The sequence below is a fragment of the Petaurus breviceps genome, unplaced genomic scaffold, assembly GCF_028583685.1.
Source record: "Petaurus breviceps papuanus isolate PSGF00001 unplaced genomic scaffold, PetGlider_PUasm1.0 229, whole genome shotgun sequence".
In the NCBI taxonomy this organism is placed as follows: Eukaryota; Metazoa; Chordata; class Mammalia; order Diprotodontia; family Petauridae; genus Petaurus; species Petaurus breviceps.
The window spans coordinates 20424219-20444759 of record NW_027185903.1 but is presented as its reverse complement, the minus strand read 5'-3'; the positions used below and the strand labels follow the sequence as shown (position 1 = coordinate 20444759).

The 20541-nt window shown below is 38.1% G+C and overlaps 1 protein-coding gene across 1 annotated transcript; it reads left to right on the top strand.

Annotated features, from left to right (window-relative positions):
• Positions 1–1160: 1160 nt before the first annotated feature.
• On the top strand, positions 1161–19918 carry KGD4 (alpha-ketoglutarate dehydrogenase subunit 4). Its single transcript, XM_069096346.1, has 4 exons — positions 1161–1312; positions 14625–14688; positions 18913–19100; positions 19185–19918. The coding sequence occupies exons 1-4, from the start codon at positions 1274–1276 to the stop codon at positions 19200–19202; spliced, it is 309 nt and encodes a 102-aa protein (XP_068952447.1). The 5' UTR covers positions 1161–1273; the 3' UTR covers positions 19203–19918.
• The last annotated feature ends 623 nt before the right edge of the window (positions 19919–20541 follow it).

Genomic DNA, 20541 nt, shown 5'->3' with positions numbered 1-20541 from the left:
CAATATTATATGATGATCAACTGTGACAACTATTTTCAGTTATACAATGGTCCAAGCACAATTCTAAAGGACATATGAAGAAAAAATGTCATTCACCTTCAGAGAAAGAACTGATGGATTCTGAATGCAAATCAAAAAGTACTTAAAAAAACCCCAAAGCTTTATTAAATTCCTTTTTTTTGTCTGTTTACTTTTGCAACATGGCTAATAAGGAAATGCTTTGCGTGACTGCATATAGCTTATAATTAATTGCTTGCCATATCAGAAATAGGGGAGAGAATTTGAAATTCAATATTTTAAAAAACAAATGCTAAAAATCTTTTTATTTGTAATTTGAAAACATAAATTTTTCATTAAAAACTGAAGTGCCCATCAGAAATTATACACCAAAGCCCCCTAAAACCTGCCAGAAGGGGCCCCTACCAGGGTCCCTGGAAACCACCTAATAGGCCATAATAGTGAGGGAACTGTTTCACCTGTGTTGCTAGAAACATACCCCAGATAGAAGTCTGTTCTTGTTAGGTACCCAAGACTTTACTAGAAATGGTACCCGCCCCCCGCCCCCCTTGGAACCACACTCTGTTTGCTAGCAACACCTAGGTCTATAAAAATGCATCTTACAGAAGACTCAGTGCTGTCTTCCCTATTGGGGAGGCAGTCACCGCGGTTAATAAACACTGCTATCAAATTATAATTGGCCGGGCTGTCATGTCCATTTTATTTGTCCATTTCAAAACAATGTGCCATAATTTTAAGGTTTATTATTTTGTTTCTGATAAGATCATATCCCATGTATCCTTCCTCCTCCCCTTCCCAAAAAGCCGTTCCGTACGAGAAATGGTATTTTTAAAAGAGGAAAATAAAAATCAACCTTGTATCATAATTTAAAGCCATTCTCTAATTTGTGATGACCCCCTTTACTTCCAGTTCTCTGCCACTACAGAAAGTTTGTATATTTTTGTACATGTGAGTCTTTTCCTCGAAAAATGTACTTTGGAAGGGACTGATCATAATTGGTGCACAAAGGGCAAAGAGCGAAACAAGTAAAGCTTAAAATAGACTTCTCTAAGTGTCCGCCAGAAGAATCAAAGGCACAGCCACTAGACCGAAGCAGCCCTAGGAGGGGGTGGCGGGCGGGGCTAAGCGAGCACAGCCTTCCAGGTGGGCGGGGTGTCCTTACCACGCCCCTTATGCTCAGTGACGCCACAGAAAACCTTGCCCGGCGGGGTCCCGTTCGGTCTGCCCCGGAAACAGTACTTTCCTGTGGGTCGCCATGGGCAGCAAGATGGCGGCGGCCACCCGGGTCGTGCAGGTAAAACGGTCGGGGTTGCTTTTCTTGGCCCCCACGCGGGGCTGGACAGACTCTGGTCAATGGCTGCCACTTCCGGGGAGGGAAAGGGGCTGGTGGCGTCGCCGGTACCGTCTCCTGAAGGGGTGAGGAAGCCGTGCCGGGGAGCATGTGGATGTGGACGTTGGACCCTGTGCCCGGTTGCCCTTGCGGCGGTACGGGGAGTGTGCGGGCGTGTGGCCCCTGTGGGAGGGGGCAGTGGGTTGGTTGGTCTTTGCTTGATAGCGCTGCCCCACCCGACCCGGCCTCCCATTACTATTCCATCTCTGTGGCTCGGAGCTTTACCCCCGGGTGTTGGCGGGGAGAGGCCGCTTTCCCAATGCTCGCATAGCCAATCACAGTGCAGGTGATGCCCCTTCACAGCCAATAGAGAGTAAGGAGGGGCGGGAAAGAAACGAGGGGCCGATCCGGGAGGACACTGTGCGGGCTGTCAAGGACTCCGGGAATGCCTCCTGGTGAGCGTCCTGGAGGGACCCCCTACCAACATGTCCGGCCTAGGACCGAATGTCAGTCTGGAAACATTAAGTACCTACTATATGCCGGACACTTGCTAAGCTCTGAGGATACAAAGAAGGGCGAAAGACAGCTCCTGTTCTCCAGGAGCTCGAAGTTTGATGGTGGAAACAACATGCAAACGACTAAATGTGATAACCTTACCTGAGGGGGAAAGATGAACGAGAGATTGATGTCTCTCTCAGACTTCGTCAGCTGTGCTCGAGGCAGCTAGGTGGCACGGTGGAACCTGCATTTAGATAGACCCACTTGCACATCCCCAGCCAAGTGGCCCTGAGGAAAGTCATATAACTTCCCTCTGCCTCAGTTTCCTCATCTGTGAAATGTGGAGTCTACCTCATAGGGCAGATGTGAGGATCAAATGAGATATTTGTAAAGTGCTATGTAAATGCCATTATTATTGCTGTGTATGACACTGATGTTCCCTGAAGTTTTTGATTCGTTGTGAACTTTGCTGTGTACTGAAGAGTATCCAAAGGTGAAGTGAGAATTCAGTTCCTGAACTCAAGGCAACTTGATAATATTTCTAAAAGAAGAAAGGAAAACTGGCTTACAATCCTTTAAAACACTTCTTTTATTATAATATTGACTGGATTTTGCACCTCAGTCTCATTTTCCTCTTATACTCCCATAGTGGTTGTGAAAAAAGTGGTTTGTAAACCTTAAGTGGCTGTGTATCCTATGGGTTTGTAACACTTAATATCTGTTCTTTCTCTTGGTTTCTTTTCCTGTCTGTCTTGAACCTCCTCATTCTCCTTTGCTGATCTTCAATTCCTCCCCAACTGAAAGTTCTCTTTTTGATCCCTTCTTTTCCTTTCTTGGAAGGGATGATCTCATTTCCTAAAGGTTCAGTTATGTTATCTGCTGTACCATCTAGCAGCCCTATTATATTAGAGATAATAATTGTTATCTCTTATAGATTCTATAAGATAATAAAGCCACCTAACTACCCTATTATATTAGAGATAATAATAATTATCTCATATAGATTGTATGAGGTTATAATTAAGGCAGCTGGATGGTGCAGTGGATATTGTGGTGGACTTGGAGTCAGGAAGACCCGAGTTCTAATCTTGCTTCAGACATTTATTAACTGTGTGAATCCAGTCAAGCCAGTTCCTTGATCTCTAAAATGGGGATGATAATAGCATTCACATCACAGAATCAAGTGAGATAATATAATGCACTTTTCAGACCTTAAAGCTATTATTAAAGTCATCTATGTAGATGATTTTCCAGTCTATATCCAGCCCTAGTCTCCTGAGCTTCTGTATCAGATCCTTAATTTAATGCTTAGACATTGCCTATTGGATTTCCCATATGCATTTCAGACTTTACATATCTAAAGCATAACTTGTTATTTTTTTCTCCTAAACTCACCCCCTCTTTTGAACTTCCCTATTTCTGAACAGATGATACCATCATCCTTTCAGTCACTCAAATTCCCAATCTTAGAATCATCCTCAGTCCTTATAACACTCTATTGCCAAATCTCATCAGCTTACCTCTACAACAGCTCTTGAATCTATCCCCTTCAGTCCACTTGTATAGTCACCACTATATAGTTCAGTTGGCCCTGCCTTCTCATCCAGATTATTGGCAACCAATTCCTAATTGTTCTCCCTGCCTCAAGTTTCTACTCTCTCTAATTCATCCTCCACAATTATTCTTTTTTTTTTGCTTTTTTTTTTTTGGAAGGCAATTGGGGTTAAGGGACTTGCCCAAGGTCAGACACCTAGTGAGTGTTAAATGTCTGAGATTGGATTTGAACTCAGGTCCTCCCGACTGCAGGGCCAGTACTCTACTCACTGTGCCACCTAGCCGCCACGCACACAGTTATTCTTAAAATACAAGTTTGAACATGATACTCTCTGCTCATGAAACTCCACTTGCTTCCTATGTTATTGCCTCTTGGCCAAAATGTAAACTTTTTGACTTAGCATTTAAAGATCTTCCCAACCTGGCTCCAGTCTGCCTGTCTAGATTTTTACATTATTGCTCTTTGCACACACTGTATTCTTATCAACAAGTGTGCCCTGATTACCATGCCTAACACATGATGTTTGGTCTTCACTTTAATGACACTGCACAGGCTGTCCTTCAGGCTTGGAATGTGCTTCCTCCTCCATTCTGCCTTTTAAAATCTCTAGCTCCCTTTAAAGTTGAACTCAAGTGTCACCTTCTTTGGGCTACCTCTCCTAGTTTCTTGTTTTCCCCTTGAAACGACCTTGCAATTATTTATTTTGTATATACTTTATTTTTATATTTATATATGTTGTTTCCCACAACAGAGTGGAAGCTTCTTGAAAGCAGTGATTGTGTTGTCTTTGTATTACTAGCACCTAATACAGTGTCTGGTTTCTATCAGGCACTTAATAAAATGCTGCTGATTCATTGATACTACTCAAATAGTTTATAATCTACTAAAGGAGAACATGCATTCAAACCTAATACTGAGTAGACCATGAAAAGTACATAAAGGAGGAAAAAATACTATGAACATTTGGAGGAGAAGAGAGTGTCAGGGAAAAGGTAAGTAAGTGTTGGAGCTGAGCCTTGAAAGCTTAGAATTTCATCTGGCTAAGCTATATAGAAGGAAGGGCATTTGTGGAAGAAGGAATGGTATACTTCCTGTGATTTGGGGGTTTCATTCAGTAACTAGTATTTCCTTCTACTTATCAGTTGCTAAATTTTGTTAGCCACATTTCTGTGTTCTTCTTTCATCCATCCTTTTGCTCTTTGGCCTTTAATTTTGATAAAAAGTATATGTCACCTATAGCAGCTGTATCATAAAATAACTTCTGTAACATTTTTCTTGGACTTGCTTTCTAAAATTTAATCTTAAAGGCTGATTTCTTGATTCATGCTCTTATTTGATCATTGATAATAGTGCCTACCTCTAAGGTAGGTAGTAAAGGCATTTTCTGAATTTTTTTAGGTGATGACACTGAGGCGTAATGAAATTTATAGCTTCACTGAAAGTAAATAAAAATAGTTAAATAAAGCTCTCCCACAATGACTGGATCTAGCACTGTATACAACTGCTTTGGGGAAAGTATATGTGTTAACATTTCCCACTATAACCAAGATTGGTCATTGAGTTCAGTTGCCTTTTGTTATAGTGTTTTTCTTTATGAGATTTCAGTCATTGTGTAAATTTTTCCTGGTCCTTCTTAACTTTATTCTGTATCATTTCATACAATTCTCATGTTTTTCAGAATTTAATAGCTATTCTTTCTTGGGGTAATAACAGTATGTCATTATGTTCACATAGTTCAGTTGTTCCCCAAACTGTGGACACCCACTTCTTTTCCAGTGTTTTTGTTACCATAGAAAGCCCCACTATGAATATTTTGTTTATATCTATCTACCTACATACATATATAGATACATGCACACATACATTTATAAATATGTATGTGTCTATGTATTGCCCGTCTGTCTTTTACCTCCTTGGGATATATGCTCAGCTGTAGGATCTCTGGCCCAGGGGATATAAATAGTATAGTGACTTTTTCTTTCACAATTTCGGGTTTTTGTTTTTTGTTTTGCTTTTTGGAGGAGAGAGGGCAGGGCAGTTGGGGTTAAGTGACTTGCCCAAGGTCACACAGCTAGTAAGTGTTAAGTGTCTGAGTCCAGATTTGAATACAGGTCCTCCTGACTCCAAGGCTAGTGCTCTATTCACTGTACCACCTAGCTGCCCCTCTTTCATAATTTTCTATAAGTTTTCCAGTGTGGTCGGACCATTCATTCATAGCCCCAAACCGACTCTTTGTGACTCCACTTGTGTTGTATTTTTTTTCACAGAGATCCTGTAGTGGTTTGCCATTTCATTCTCCAGCTCATTTTACAGATGAGGAAACTGAGGCAAACAGGGTTAAGTGACTTGCCCAGGGTCACATAGCTAGGAAGTAACAAGAGTCCAGACTTGAACTTAGAAAGATGAGTCTTCCTGACCCCAGTCTATCCACTGTACCACCTAACTTACCCCTTTACTATTTTACTACTATTATACTACTCTATGACTTTGCAATCACTTAATCTCCTTGGTTATCAACTTTCTTATCTGCAAAATGAGGAGGTTGAATTAGATAGCTTTTGATTAGATTTCTTTTAGCTCTAAATATATGATCTGACCTGTAATGATTAAAAAGGTTTTTTTTTTTAAAACATAAAGCTGAAATCTGATCCTATGAGACTCTGATTTATTGCTCCTAATTCTCTTAACTAATTTGAAACAAATCTTTTGTTACAAATCTAATCTCTTTCACACAATAGACCTTTAGATATCTGAACATAGCTATCATGGTTTTTTTTTGTAAATAGCATTTTATTTTTTTCTAATTACATATAAAGATAGTTTTAAATATTCATTTTTCATAATATTTTTGAATTTCAAATTTTTTCTCCTTCCTTCCCTCGCAGCCTTCCTCTCCAAGACTGTAAGCAGTCTGACATAGGTTGTACACATGCAATTATGTGAACATATTTCCCCATCAGTCATGTTGTGAAGAATGTGTTACAGCTAGTCAATGCCCTTCCTAAAATGTGTTCAAAACATATTCCAGCTGTTGTCTTACCAGGGGAGAGTAGGACAGGACTCTCACCTCCTTCACTATGGATACTGTACCTGCTTTTATGTCACTTGAAATAACTTTCTATTGTGTCAGGTTTTTTTTTTTATATTCTGGATTTAAAACACCAAATAAAATCAGCATCTCCATGTACATAATAGAAGAGGATTGTACATCTAACTGAATCTCTTTTATGTAGAGCTTTGTTTTTTTTAAAGTATATAATAAATTTGATAAGTAACTTTCAGAATTGCGCTGTTTCTTGTCTTCATTTTTTTAATGCCTCAGGGTTGCTCTTTCCCCCCCTTTTTTCTGAGTTCATTCTGGAAGCTAATGCTTTTTTGACTGCCAGGTCACACTGTTAACCCATTTTGAGCTTGCAGTCTGGATCACAAGAACTGTTTTCTAGCTACATCTCTTCCATCCTATACTTGTGAAGTCATCTTTTTTTATTAACCCAAAATAGAATTGCATATTTTGGGGCAGCCAGATGGCACAAGGAATAGAGCCTTGAGTCTGGAGTTAGGAAGACCTTTCAAATCTGGCCTTAGACGCTTGCTAGCTGTGTGACACTGGACAGGTCACCCCTGTTTGCCTCAGTTCTATCATCTGCAAAATGAGCTGGAGAAGGAAATGGCAAACCACTTTGATATCTCTGCCAAGAAAACCACAGATAGGGTCCTGAAGACTGTACTTTTTAGCCTCTTAAGACCTTTTTGGACCCTGAATCTCTCACCTGACTTGCTGGTTATCTCTCTGAGCCTTGTTGTCATTAGGTAATTTGATAAGTAAACCATGCATATTTTGATCAAAGCCACTGATAAAAATGTTTAGTATCACAAGGCCAAGAATACATATCCATAGGGCACTCCATTTGTCATGGTTGACATTAAGCAGTGCTGTATATTGAGGAATGTTCCAGGCTTAGAATCAGGACATGGGTTTATCTTGTATTCTGCCACCTCCATTTTTTTTTCCGCTTTTGGAGGGCAATTGGGGTTAAGTAACTTGCCCAAGATTACACGGTTAGTTTTTTTTGTGTAGTGTTGAGCGTCTGAGGCCGGAACTGTACTCCAGTCCTTCTGACTCCTGGGCCAGCGCTTTACTCACTGCGCCACCTAGCCTCCCCCTGCCACCTCCATTTTTAACCTTAGTGGTATAACCTTTCTGGGCCTTACTTTCCTCAGCTGTAAAATGAAGGATTGAGTGCTAGATAATCTCTAAAGTCTCCAACTCTAAATCTGTGATCTTAAAATAACACAAATCTTCTCATTAATGACATATTCTAAAATTTTGCCAGGAACTGAAGAAGTTCATTAGCCCTATAATTTCTAGAATAGTCTATTTCCCTCCCTGCCCTTTTTTTTTTAAAGGATACTTGCCTCTTTTCAGTTCTTTGGCATTTCTATTCTGCCATAATTTTTCTTTTTTTAAAAAAAGTTTTATTGATTTCCCAGTAACACCCCTCAATATAACTCTCTCATAACAAGAAATACAGTTAAGCAAAACAAACCAACATGTTGGTTATATCTCATAACATGCTTTGTTGTCTACCAGTATGTAGTCTACCACATTTCTACAGAGTGAGGAGGACAGATATACCTCATAATCAATTTTCTGGAGTCAAGACTGGTGAATACATTGATCCATGTCTTAATGTCTTTTCATGTTTTCCTTTATATTGTGATTAGTTTATATATTATGTTGATTTTGCTTCACTCTGTATCAGTTCACTTAAGTCTCTAAAGTTACTTTAAATTCTTCACATTTTTCAGTTTTTATTGCAACAATATCATATATATATATATGTATCACAATTTGTTCAGCATTTCCAATCATTGGACATCTAACTTGATTCCAGTTTATTATTAATACTACTATGAATATTTTTATTTATTCAGGACGTTTCCTTGTAGCTTTGACTTAGTCCAGTGGTGATATCGCTTTGTCAATGAGTGTGAACAGTTGAGTTACTTTTCTAGCTTACTTCCAGATTGTTTTCTAGAACAGTTAGACCAACACACAGTTCCACCACTAGTGTAGTGGTATGCTTGTTTTCCAACAGCCCTTCTAGCATTAATTATTTCCATCTACTTATTAAGCACCTTTTATGTTCTAAACAGTGTCCCAGGTACTGGGAATACAAAGACAGAAATGAAATAGGCCCTGCTCTCAAGAAACTTAACATGGCTACTCAGAGTTCCCGGAGACTAATGGCAGAAGAAGAGCTCTTGTTCTAACAATATGTAGAGGCTAAAGCCTTTAAAATGATTACTTGCTAACTTCAGACCAGCTTTGTTGAATTCAGAGAAGGGGTCATCGCAAGGAAATTAGTGAACAAATGATTTTATTGTGGGAGCCTTTTTAGTCTTTATGTGGCCACAGCAACTCCCAAAGAATATTTAACAGAGCGGGGAAGATTGTAATCTGGGTTGGTAGAGAAAGTATTTACACTGATGAAACTATAGATCCTTAAAGTATAGCTAGATATTTAGGGATGCGTGATTAGTGACTATTTCTTTGCCTTTGTTCCTCACATTTTTCTCGAAATGACTACTTTGGAGCTTTCCTAAATACCTAAGAGTAAAGGAAAATCTAGTCTCCTTAAGGATTGTGTGAGTGAGCAGACTGAGAGGGATGTGAAGAAATTAGTGTTATTTTAAATGTTTTCCATTGATGGGATGGTATAAATACTACAATTATAGGATTTGTTCTAAGTTTCTACAACCTTGAAGAAAGTAGAATCTTAGGGATAATGGATGGATAGTACAGGTTAGGTCTGGGGAGCCTGCAGCCTTGAGGCCACATGTGGCCCTCTAGGTTCTCAAGTGTGGCCCTTTGACTAAATCCAAATTTCACAGAATAAATCCCCTTAATAGAAGGATTTGTTCTGTAAAACTTGAATTCAGCCAAAAGGCTGCACCCAAGGACCTAGAAGACCACATGTAGCCTCAAGGCCAAATGTTCCCCACCCCTGATCTAGGGGTGCCACACTTCCAAGTCCAACCAGATTAAAATGTTACTGGGAATAGTTAACAAAATAAATGATACAATAAAACATATATAACATTATATTTTTCAGATTTTGAAATCACTTTTTGTTTATTTTTAAATTTTATTTTTTGAAATTTTGAGTTCCATATTCTCTCCCTCCTAGCCCCTCCCCCACCTATAGAGAAGGTAAGCAATGTGATATCAGTTATACATGTGAAATCACAAACCAAATTTCCATATTAGCCAAAAAAAAAAAAAGTATGCTTCAATCTGCACTCAGAATTCATCATTAATTCTCTCTTTTGAGGTAGATAGCATTTTTCATCATAAGTCCTTGGAATTATCTTGGATCATTAATAAGACTAGGCAAATCTTTCATAGTTGATCATCATACAGTATTGCTAGTTCTTTGTACAGTGTACTCCTGATTTTGTATACTTCACTTTGCATTGGGTCATATAAATCTTCCTGGGTTTTTCTGAAAGCAGTTCCTCCTCCCTCCCCCCCCCTTCTAATAGCAAAATAGTATTCTATTCCATTCCATTCCTCATGTACCATAGCTTGTTCAGCCATTCCACAGTTGCTGGAATCCCCTCAATTTTCAATTCTTTGCTACCACAAAAAGAACTGCTATAAATATTTTTGTACAAATAGGTCTTTTTCCCTTTTTAAAAAAATCTCGGGGTGGCCAGGTGGCTCAGCGAGTAAGAGCACCAACCCCAGTGTCGGGATGACCTGGGGATCAAATCTGGGCTCAGATACTTAGCACCACATCCAGAAATAACTGGCCGTGTAACCCTGAGCAAGTTACTTAACCCCAATTGCTTAAAAAAAAAATCTCTTTGGAATACAAACCTAGTAAGTGGTATTATTGGATCAAAGGGTATATAAAGTTTTATAACCCTTTGGGCCAAGTTCCAAATTACTTTCTGAAATGGTTGGACCAGGATAACATTTTAAAACTTAGTAAGGGCCTGCAGGGATCTTTTTGTACTGATTAGTGGCCTTGTTTCTATTTTGAGTTTGACACCACTGGTCTAGGACATTGAAGGTAATACCTCCAGGACACTAAACCCTTTCCCACCTCTGCTAGATGTAAACCAGAGTCCCATTCCACACCATTTTTTGAATCTACTCTTCTAAATAGTCCTGAACTGATTATGTTGCCCTATAGTATTGTCTTCAATCACATTATCTTGGTCATTGTGTATGTTGTTCTTTTAGTTCTTTCTTCATGCTGTAAGAGTTCATACAGGTTTTCTCATATTATATTTTTCATTCCTTAAGGAACTGTAACATTCCATTAAAGTCATACACATTTGTTTTGCCATCATCTAAAATGGATGGGTACCTATTTTGTTTTAATAATATTAGCTAATATTTAGATAATACTTGTTATATACCAAGCACTTTACAATTCTTATGTCACTTAATCCTCATAACAACCCTTTTCAAAGACAGAACTGATGAATTCAACAGATTGAAGCATTTTTTAAACTTTATTTTTATAGTTTTCTTTTGCAGCATGGCTAATATGGAAATGGCATGACCTCACAATCAAAGTGCTTGTCTTCTCAAGGAGAGGGGGAGGAATGCAAGGGAGGGAAAGAATTTGGAACTCAGTTTTTTTAAATGATTAAAATTTTTTTTTCATGTAATTGGGAAATGTTTAACAAAATAAATAAAAATATTTTTCATAAAAAGAAATCCTTGCTGGGCACATATTGACTTAGAAAACCACAAATCAACATTGTCTATGTTGTATTTTTTTATTTTGTTAAAAATTTCCCAGTTATATTTTAATCTGGTTCAGGAGCCTTGGGCCCACTGGCCAGGAGTTTGACATCTGCTTATAAACTATGATACAGTTCATTGAGCTCCATCAGTATATCTCTTAAACAGCATCCTCATCCTCAGATGGACAGTGAAGCTGGGTCCAGAATTAAAATGAATGAAAGAAGTGAGCAGAGTGGATTGCATATGCATTATTTCCCAACATGTTCAATAAAAACTTAGGTTTCTCGCAGAAATAAAACCCCCTGTTTCACCAGTATTCTTCTGGCAACAAATTCCTGTGGATTATAAAATACTACAGTACTAGGCAGCTAGGTGGTACAGTAAATAGAGCACTGGCCCTGGAGTCAGGAGAACCTGAATTCAAATCTGGCCTCACACACTTAACATAAAAACTAGCCATGTGACCTTGAACAAGTCACTTAACCCCAATTGCCCTCCAAAAAAAAAATACTACAGTACTACAAGAATCAATTTGTGGTTCATTTTTAGGGCCATGGAGCATAGTGAATAGAAACAGTAATATCATGTTACCAGTAACAGTCTCTGTAAGATGCAGCATAAAAGACTGTCAAAGAAATGTGTGACCATATAAAGAGGTGATCAGTCACATGGTGAATATGTAGCCTGCTGACCACCCTGGTACTAGATTATGTTGAGAAATCTAGAGAAAGTCCTGTACCTTTTGTGGACTCCCTTTGAAGGATTTATGAGAAGACATGGACAGTAATGGCATAGAATAAAAAGGTATGGGTGCATTTCCATCTTCACTCTTGAAAGGATTTCATTGATGAGATCACTGGCCAATTGAAATACGTTATAAGTAAATATTGACTCCTTTAGTTTAAAAAATAGAGCTTTCTGGATAGAATTTAAAAGATCTTGAAAAGGGAATTACTGTTCATAGTAAGACTGCCAATATAATATGACACTGCTAATTTACAGATTTAGTGTAATACTGATAATATTACCAAACTAATAAAATTTATTTTGAGGAATAAAATGTCAAGAATTTCAAGGAAAATAATGAGGAAAAGTAGGAATGAAGGATGCCTAGTTTTTCCAGGTTTCAAACTGTATCAAAGTATTAATCCTCACGATTATTTGGCACTGATTAAAAAACAAAAATGCAAGTCAGAAAAACAGATTAGATAAGCAAGACCCAGAACAAAGGAACACTGGTAGCCCAGTATTTGTTATAACCAAGAACACAAACTACTGGTAAGACTTCCTGTTATGTGACAAGACCTGCTGGGAAAACCAGGTAGTTATTTGGCAGATAATAGGTTTGGATTAGTATCTTATATACCAAAAGAAGCTCCAAATGGATTTAGGGATCTAGTCAATGCAGATAGAATAGGAGAAGCTATAACTTAGGAAAAATTCCTTCCTTCTGACAAAACAGATAAAATTTTATCTGACATGTCTATTGAGTTCATTCAAATATATGATAGCCATCATTCCCCGATAGATTTGTTAGTGGTTTAAAGATATGAAGAAAATTTTCAATATAAGAAATGAAAGTTGTCCACAACCATAAGGGGAAAAAAATTCCCCCAGACACTAAGAGAAATGCAAAATTAAAACAACTTTGAGGAATTGCCCATCAAACTGGCAAAGATTAAAAGGTTAAAAGAGTTGCAAGAACACAGGCATATATATACACTGTTGGCAGATTTCTGAATGGTCAAACCATTCAGGAAATCAATTTGGGATTATGTGGGAAATATTAAACTTCATGCTCTTCGATACTTTGAACCCACTACTGGGCTTATCACCCAAAGATGTCAGTGACAGTTTCATACATGCCAAAAGAGTCACGAAGACATTTTTCATAGTAGTGCACATTTCATAGTGCACAAAGTAGATACCCATCCCTTTTAGGTGGTGGCTAAACGAACTTGTATGAAGGTAATGGAATGTTAGTTTCATAAGAAATTAGTGGGGTGGCCAGGTAGCACAGCGAGTAAGAGCACCGGCTCCAGTGTTGAGAACACCTGGAGATCGAATCCCGGGCTCAGACACTTAGCACCCACCCAGAAACACCTGGCCGTGTAACCTTGAGCAAGTTACTTAACCCCAATTGCTTAGGGGCGGCCAGGTGGCTCAGCGAGTAAGAGCACCGGCTCCAGTGTCGGGATGACCTGGATCAAGTCCGGGCTCAGATACTCAGCACCGCACCCAGAAATAACTGGCCGTGTAACCTTGAGCAAGTTACTTAACCCCGATTGCTTTAAAAAAAAAAATTAATTAGTATTATGAGAAAACTTGCATGAACTGATACAGCATGAAGAAAGAAGACCCAGAACAGCATATGCAGTAATTATGATAATGTGACGGAAAACAGTACTAGAGGCACACATAATCATCTCAAATGCAGTGACCAATACTGGTTTTAGATAAGTGTAACACACTTTTTTCTTTTCAATAAAGTATGAATTGCAGGTGACGAATGCTGCAAATTTGCTGATTGGGAGGCTTTTCTTAACCACTTTTGTTGCTATTGGGGAGTGTTGTATGGTGAATGAGATCACTAGATAATGATTTTGATGTTTTAAAAAATTTTTTAAATTTTTTTAAATGAAACTTTTATTAATTAGAATTTTATTGATGCCTACTCCTAAGATTTCACACCCTAAGTAAACAGCTGTAGCATTATGCCCAAAGGAAATAATGTTCTCTAAAGATGTTTATTTTTTCAAATCTTTTACCAGTTTTTTTAATTTTTCGTACTAAACTAAGTATAGTCTAGTATAGTAGAGAAAAGCATCAGACAAGAATTCAAGAGACTTGAATACTAATCATAATTCTCTTTATCAACTAGTTTAGTGAATCTAGACAACCCATTTAGCTCCTCTGACACATTTTCCTTCAGAAAATTATTTGCATATAAATAATAGAATTCAGTTTAACAAGGATTTTATAAGGTTCAAATGATGTGAAAATGCTTTTTTTTAAAGTATAACATTATAGAAATTTGTATTTTTTATAGAAGTATGTTACGTGATATATCATTCCTGAAATTTCTAAAATGTTGATATTTCAAATACTGTTTCTGTTGAGAAAGTAAATCATATCCTGTGATCATGGAAATGTAAATGGTCTTGCAAAGGAAATATGTCCATACCATTGTTACTTTTGTTTTAGAGGTTTGGGGAGGGCAGGATGGAGTAATGAGAGAATTAAATGGAAAGTAAATAGCCTTCAAGGTTAGTTGATCTTTGACATGTGCAAATTCAGCAGTTAGAAACAATAATGTGTATCATGGGCAAGGCAACAAATTACAAGGTTTGACAGGTAATTCCTTAATCATGGTATACTTTTGTAATGACTTCTGAGTTTACAGGTAGTATTTATCTTTTTCTTCTTTCTCATATTATTTTCTTCTTTCTTTTTTTTAGGTAGTCAAGCCACATACTCCACTAATAAGGTTCCCTGACAGAAAAGGCTACCCCAAACTGAATGGTAAGTACCAGCTTCCCTCAAATTAATACACACAGACTCTTATAGATTGCATGTCTTCATCATAAACCAGGTAAGCCTTTTTTTCTTTTTCAAGCTAGAAAAACAGAGTGTGTTAGTGGAATAGAGTGAATTCAATTCAGCAGGTCTTTATTAAGCAGCTACTCTATTACAGGGAAATCTATTACAGGAAATTTTCTATTATGTACCTTTTTCTTCTATTTTGTAATTATTCAGTGTTAAGACTGATGATGGTCAAATAGCTGGGAGGTGACATGGAGGCAATAATGATATAATAGTAGAATGTTTCTTCCTTTTCATTGATAATGAGTTTTAATGTCAAAAATAGGGGGGCAAGGGAGAAGGAACCCAGAATATAATTTTCTTTTAGGTAAGGTATTTTTTTTCTTTATTTATGAATCCAATATTTCTCTATTTTTTCTGTTTCATTTTTTTTGCTTTTTGAAGGGGGGAGGGTAAGGCAATTGGGGTTAAGTGACTTGCCCAAGGTCACATGGCTAGTTTTTGTGTGTGTGTGTGTGTGTGTGTGTGTGTGTGTGTGTGTGTGTGTGAATGTGTTAGGTATTTGAGGCTAGATCTGAACCTAGGTCCTCCTGACTCCAAGGCCGGTGCTCTATTCACTGCACCACCTAGCCGCCCCCTATTTCTATTTTTTTTTAATCCAATGTTTCTTCCCCATTTTCCCTTTCCTCTTCTCACCTCTTCGACTGTACCTGGCAATGGGGAAGATTTCAGATGATTTCCCTAACCTTACCCCTGTAGGGTAAGGGTGTGATGGCCTCCCTCACTTTCTTTTCTAGACCTCTGGGTTTTGAAAACAACCTTGGCAATAACTGTATTAAATGAAAGAAAGCCCTAGAGGTTTCTCTGTCCCTCTTCATCTTTATTCTCCCTCTTACTTTCTTTACTATTTCTTTTATTTCTAGTTAAATGCCCTTGATACCTTCATTCCAGCTACTGCTTCTAACATATTTCCTAAGGATGTTTGATAGGCAATGTAGGGTTACTTGTGACTAATATAGAATAACAAATTAATGCACAAGAGTTGATCTCTAATAACTATGTTATTTAATAATTTTACAAGAAAGTAATTACTGTATCTGTTCACTAGGCTGACAAAGAATATATGACTTCTTCAGCTGAGAGAACTCCCAGCTAGACAGTGTAGTCAGTAAATCCAAGGGAATTCCCTGCTTGAGGCAGTAGAGATTAAATGGCTTTCCAGGAGTTACAGTAGCTAGCTAGCAGTCAAATCAGTAAGCCCTTATTTAGGCACATCTTATGCTTACTGTGTGCCTAGGCACTGAGGATACAAAAACAAAACAGAAATGAAACAATTCTTGCTCTCAAGTATCTTCTGTCCCATCTAGGGAAACAACATGTGCAAGTATAAGTAAATACAAAATACATACAAATTAGATAACAAAGTATTTTTATGTACAAGGAAGAGCAAGTTTTTCTGGAACATAGCACCCGTGTTTCCCCGATAATAAGACCTATCCCGAAAATAAGCCCTCCCCTTACTGTGTAAGATTCCTCTAAAATAAGCCCTTCCCCGAAAATAAGCCCTATTGAGATTGCTACTGTAGTGAAGGTGATCCCCTGTGCTACACACTACATTACGGTACCCTACGCACGCCGCGCTCCAAGCTGCATCCAATCAGAGCTGCAGCAGTGAGCACGTCATCCTCTTCTTCCCCAGTGATTTGCTTGCTGGTGCCATTGAGAGCAGTGCCGCGGAGGAGAGCTGAGGCAGGACAACATAAGCTCTCCCCTGAAAATAAGCCCTCTGGTGTTTTTCTTTCCAAAAAAAAATAATAAGACAGTGTCTTATTATCGGGGAAACACGGTATGTGGAAAGGAATTAATGCATAGTAAGCCTGGGAAGGCAGACTGGTTCTAGTTTGGGAAAGGTTTTAAGTGCCAAACAGAGGACTTTGTATTTTATCTGAGACAGCAGAGAGACACTGGGACCTTTTGAGCAGGGAGGCTGACATGCTCAAAATACACTCTAGGAATATCATGTGGCAGAGGATGAATAAAAAAGGGGAGAGACTTGAGGCAGCAAAACCAGTTAAAGGAACTTTTGCAATAGTCCAGTCAGACAAAAAGCATTTATTAAGCACCTGTTATGGACCATGCATTCTGCTAAGTGCTGAGGATTCAAAGAAAGACAGAAGACAGTGTGAGATAAGGAGAGGCTGAACTAGGGTAGTAACTCTGTGAATGGAGAGATATGGAGTTAGAGAAAAGACATGTAGAGATGACAAGACTCATGTGGAGATGAGAGAGGGTGAAAAATTGAGCATGATTCTGAGGTTAGGAACTTAAATGACCAGAACAGTAGTGGTGCTGTCAACAGAAATAAGGAAATTATTAGGAATGATGCATTTGGGAGAAAAAAATATTGAGTTGTGTTGAACATACTTAGTTTCAAGTATATGGGCTATCCAATGGGAAATGCCCAATAGGAAGCTGATGATCTGTGATGCTGGATGTAATGATGATGATGATGATGATGATGATAGCTAACGTTTATATAGCACTTACAGTGTGCTGGGTACTGTTCTAAGTGCCTTAAAATTATTATCTCATTTGATCTTATAGCAACCCTGGGAAATAAATGCTATTATTGTTCCCATTTTACATATGAGGAAAGGGAGGCAAATAGAGGTGATGTGACTTGCCCAGGGTCATACAGCTAGAAAACATCTGAGATTGTATTTTAACTCACATCTTCCTGACTGCAGGCCCAGTGCTCTTAAGATTTTGGAGTTGTCTGAATAGAAATGATTATTGACCCCATGAGAACAGCCTAAGTCACTTAGAGAGATGGGGGCCCAGGACAGAGTCTTGGAGTATACCCACATTTTGGGAGCAGTACAAGAATGATTCAGTAAATGAGACTGAGGGGGCAGCTAGGTGGCACAGTGAATAGAGCACTGGCCCTGGAATCAGGAGGACCTGAGTTCAAATCCAGTCTCAGACACTTAACACTTACTAGCCATGTGACCTTGGGCAAGTCACTTAACCCCAATTGCCCTGCCCTCCAAAAAGAAAAAAAAATAAGACTGAGAAGAAGCTGCAATATTAAAAGGAGGAAAACCAAGAGAATGGTGTCAAGAAAACCCAAGGAAGAGTCTGTTTTCCAGAGAAGAGTATAGTTAACTGTGTCCAATGCTGCACAGAGGTCACAAAGGATGAGATTCACTTTTTGTGTTTAATATGTTACTATATTAGTCACAAATAAACCAACATTGCTTTTCAAACAACATTTTCAAATATGTTGGAATATTACTTAAATGAAGGTATCAAATGCATCTTTTTAAAATTTTTTTGCTTTTTGGAGGGGGGAAAACAAGGCAATTGGGGTTAAGGGACTTGCCCAAGGTCACACGGCTAGTAAGTGTTAAGTGTCTGAGGCCAGATTTGAACTCAGGTCCTCCTGACTCCAGTGCTGGTGCTCTATTCACTGTGCTACCTAGCTGCCCCTATCAAATGCATCTTAATGAAAATAAAGAAGACAGTGAAGAAAGCAAGAGAAAGAAAAAGCTGCTGGGTCTGGCAATTTAGTGTCTGAAGTATGCTTTGAGCTGAGGTCTTCCCAACTCCAAGCCCAATGATCTAGTTGCTATACCTTGCTGCTTCTATCTAATAAATACTACCCCATTATTTTAGTTTAAGAACATAACTGGTGAAATAACCCTGCCCAGTTGTTGGGTAGAGGTTGATATAACAGTTATTGTTGAACAGAACAATGGAAGAAAGCCCTACAGCCTTCCCACTTCCTGATTCCATTCTCTTCTTCCTTAAGGGTCCTATGTGGTAGGAACCTAGAAAAGCCAGAGAAGGCAGCAGTGCTGAAACAGTGGAGCCCACCAGCAAGCAAGGCCTTGGCTAGCATTGAAAAAGAAAACTGAAGAGAGATTCCATGAGGCACCAGCGTGGGAAGGGGTAGAGGGTGAAGGCAAGGCAGTTCCCCACACCCCATATTGGGGAAGGGAGTCTGGTGGGGGGCAGAATGCAGCATGATAAGAACAGTAAATTTTCCCAAACTGTGTTATGTTAATCATGTTATTTCTGTGCAACATTAGTACCTACCAAATGCATTGTAGCTGCAAGAATGGTTTGGTTTGTGTAGTACAGTAAATAAGTTATTATAAAGTTCCTAGACAATTTTTCTAATTTTAAAATTCTTAATTTCAGTACCAGGATCTTTAAACTCATCCGTGCTTCCATCTCACTCTTCTGCAATATCACAGCATTCTGTGGGTGGTAAATCATCAGGTTTGCCAATGCATCATGGTCCACCAGATACTGCTGAAATAGTAAAAACATTACCTCAGAAATATAGGAGGAAACTCATGTCTCCAGAAGAGATTGAATTTATTCAAGTATGTTGTTTCCTTTTGTTACCTCATAAAAGTATGGTAGCATCTTTTGAGACATTATATAATCTTTTATTTTTTCTCTTTCAGCGTGGAGGTCCAGAATAATCACTGACAAGCCTATTATTTATGATTGTCAGACAAAGAGTGGTTATCTTCACAATAAAGGCCTTCAAAAATGACTAATGTTAAATTGTATATGAAACCAATTTAATGTAAGATTCTGTATAAAATGAAGGGTAGAAAATTTAGATAGACATTTATATATCCTAATTTTGTTTCAAAGTCAACTTGTCTATATGCTAACCTGAGGGTTTGAGTTATTGTTTCTTAAAGTGTAGGATTTTTTTTTTTGTAATTTAGATAGCATATTAATTTACTTTTCTGATTTTCAGTTATCTTTAATACTTAACTGTTAAAAGGTCAGGTTTAATTTGTAGTAACCTATCAGATTTCTCTTAATTTTTCATTTTTTTTCTTTAGTAATGGAAAGTACTGGTCAGATAGAAGTGCTGTTTTAGGAGAGATACCAAAGCTTTTGAAATTAAATGAGAATCAGTGTTAGTCTATTCTGAAGGATAAAATTCAGATAGGCTGATCACTGTGTTACTGAGAGTAGGATAATAATGAAAAATGTATTTTATTACAGTTTTCAAACTTCTGTTTGTTAAAAACCATAAAATGGCAAACAAAAAATGAAATGAAAGCAGGGGGATGTGTTTTCAAAGGTATTCTGTATATGTCTTAAGGAAGCCCTTTGAGCTTGTTATGTTTTGATCATATATTGTGAGCACAAATCGAATTAAATATTTATTTTCCCACTTGTCCCTGTCACATATTGGTTAGTGTCTTAAAGAATTGATATAACATCTAGGCTTTAACAAAAATTTATAATTGGCCTTAATGAGGATTTTTTCTACTAAGGTCACATTATGACAAATATCTCATTGTTGGGGATTTAGGCCCATAAAACTAAATAAATTCCATTCTAATATTCCAACTTCGGTAAACCAGAATGGTAAAACTCTTTTGTATTGATAAATATTTTGAATTATTGGTTCCCATTGTGAGCAATGAGTAATGTATTGCTGAGAGCAATTTGGTTTTGGGCAGCTAGGTGGCGCAGTGGAGAGTGCCAAGTTTGGAATCTGGAAGATTCATCTTCAATTCAAATCTGCCCTCAGACACTTAACTAGCTGTGTGACCCTGGGCAAATTACTTCACCCTGTTTGCCTCATTTTCCTCATCTGTACAATGAGCTGGAGAAAAAAATGGCAAACCACTCCATTTGGGGTTTACCAAGAAAACCCTAAATGGGGTCATGAAGAGTCAGACAACTGAAAATGAACAACAAATTTGAGGTTTACCTAATAATTGAGAAAACAGTTCACTACTCTCTTTTCTTTATACTGTATGTTACACTTTGGGAAACTGACTTTCAGGACAG

Coding starts and splice junctions, on each gene's coding strand:
- KGD4 (XM_069096346.1), top strand. CDS start 1,274: ATGGGCAGCAAGATGGCGGCGGCCACCCGGGTCGTGCAG. Junction 1,313..14,624: donor CGGCCACCCGGGTCGTGCAG/GTAAAACGGTCG, acceptor TCTTTTTTTTAG/GTAGTCAAGCCACATACTCC. Junction 14,689..18,912: donor AGGCTACCCCAAACTGAATG/GTAAGTACCAGC, acceptor TCTTAATTTCAG/TACCAGGATCTTTAAACTCA.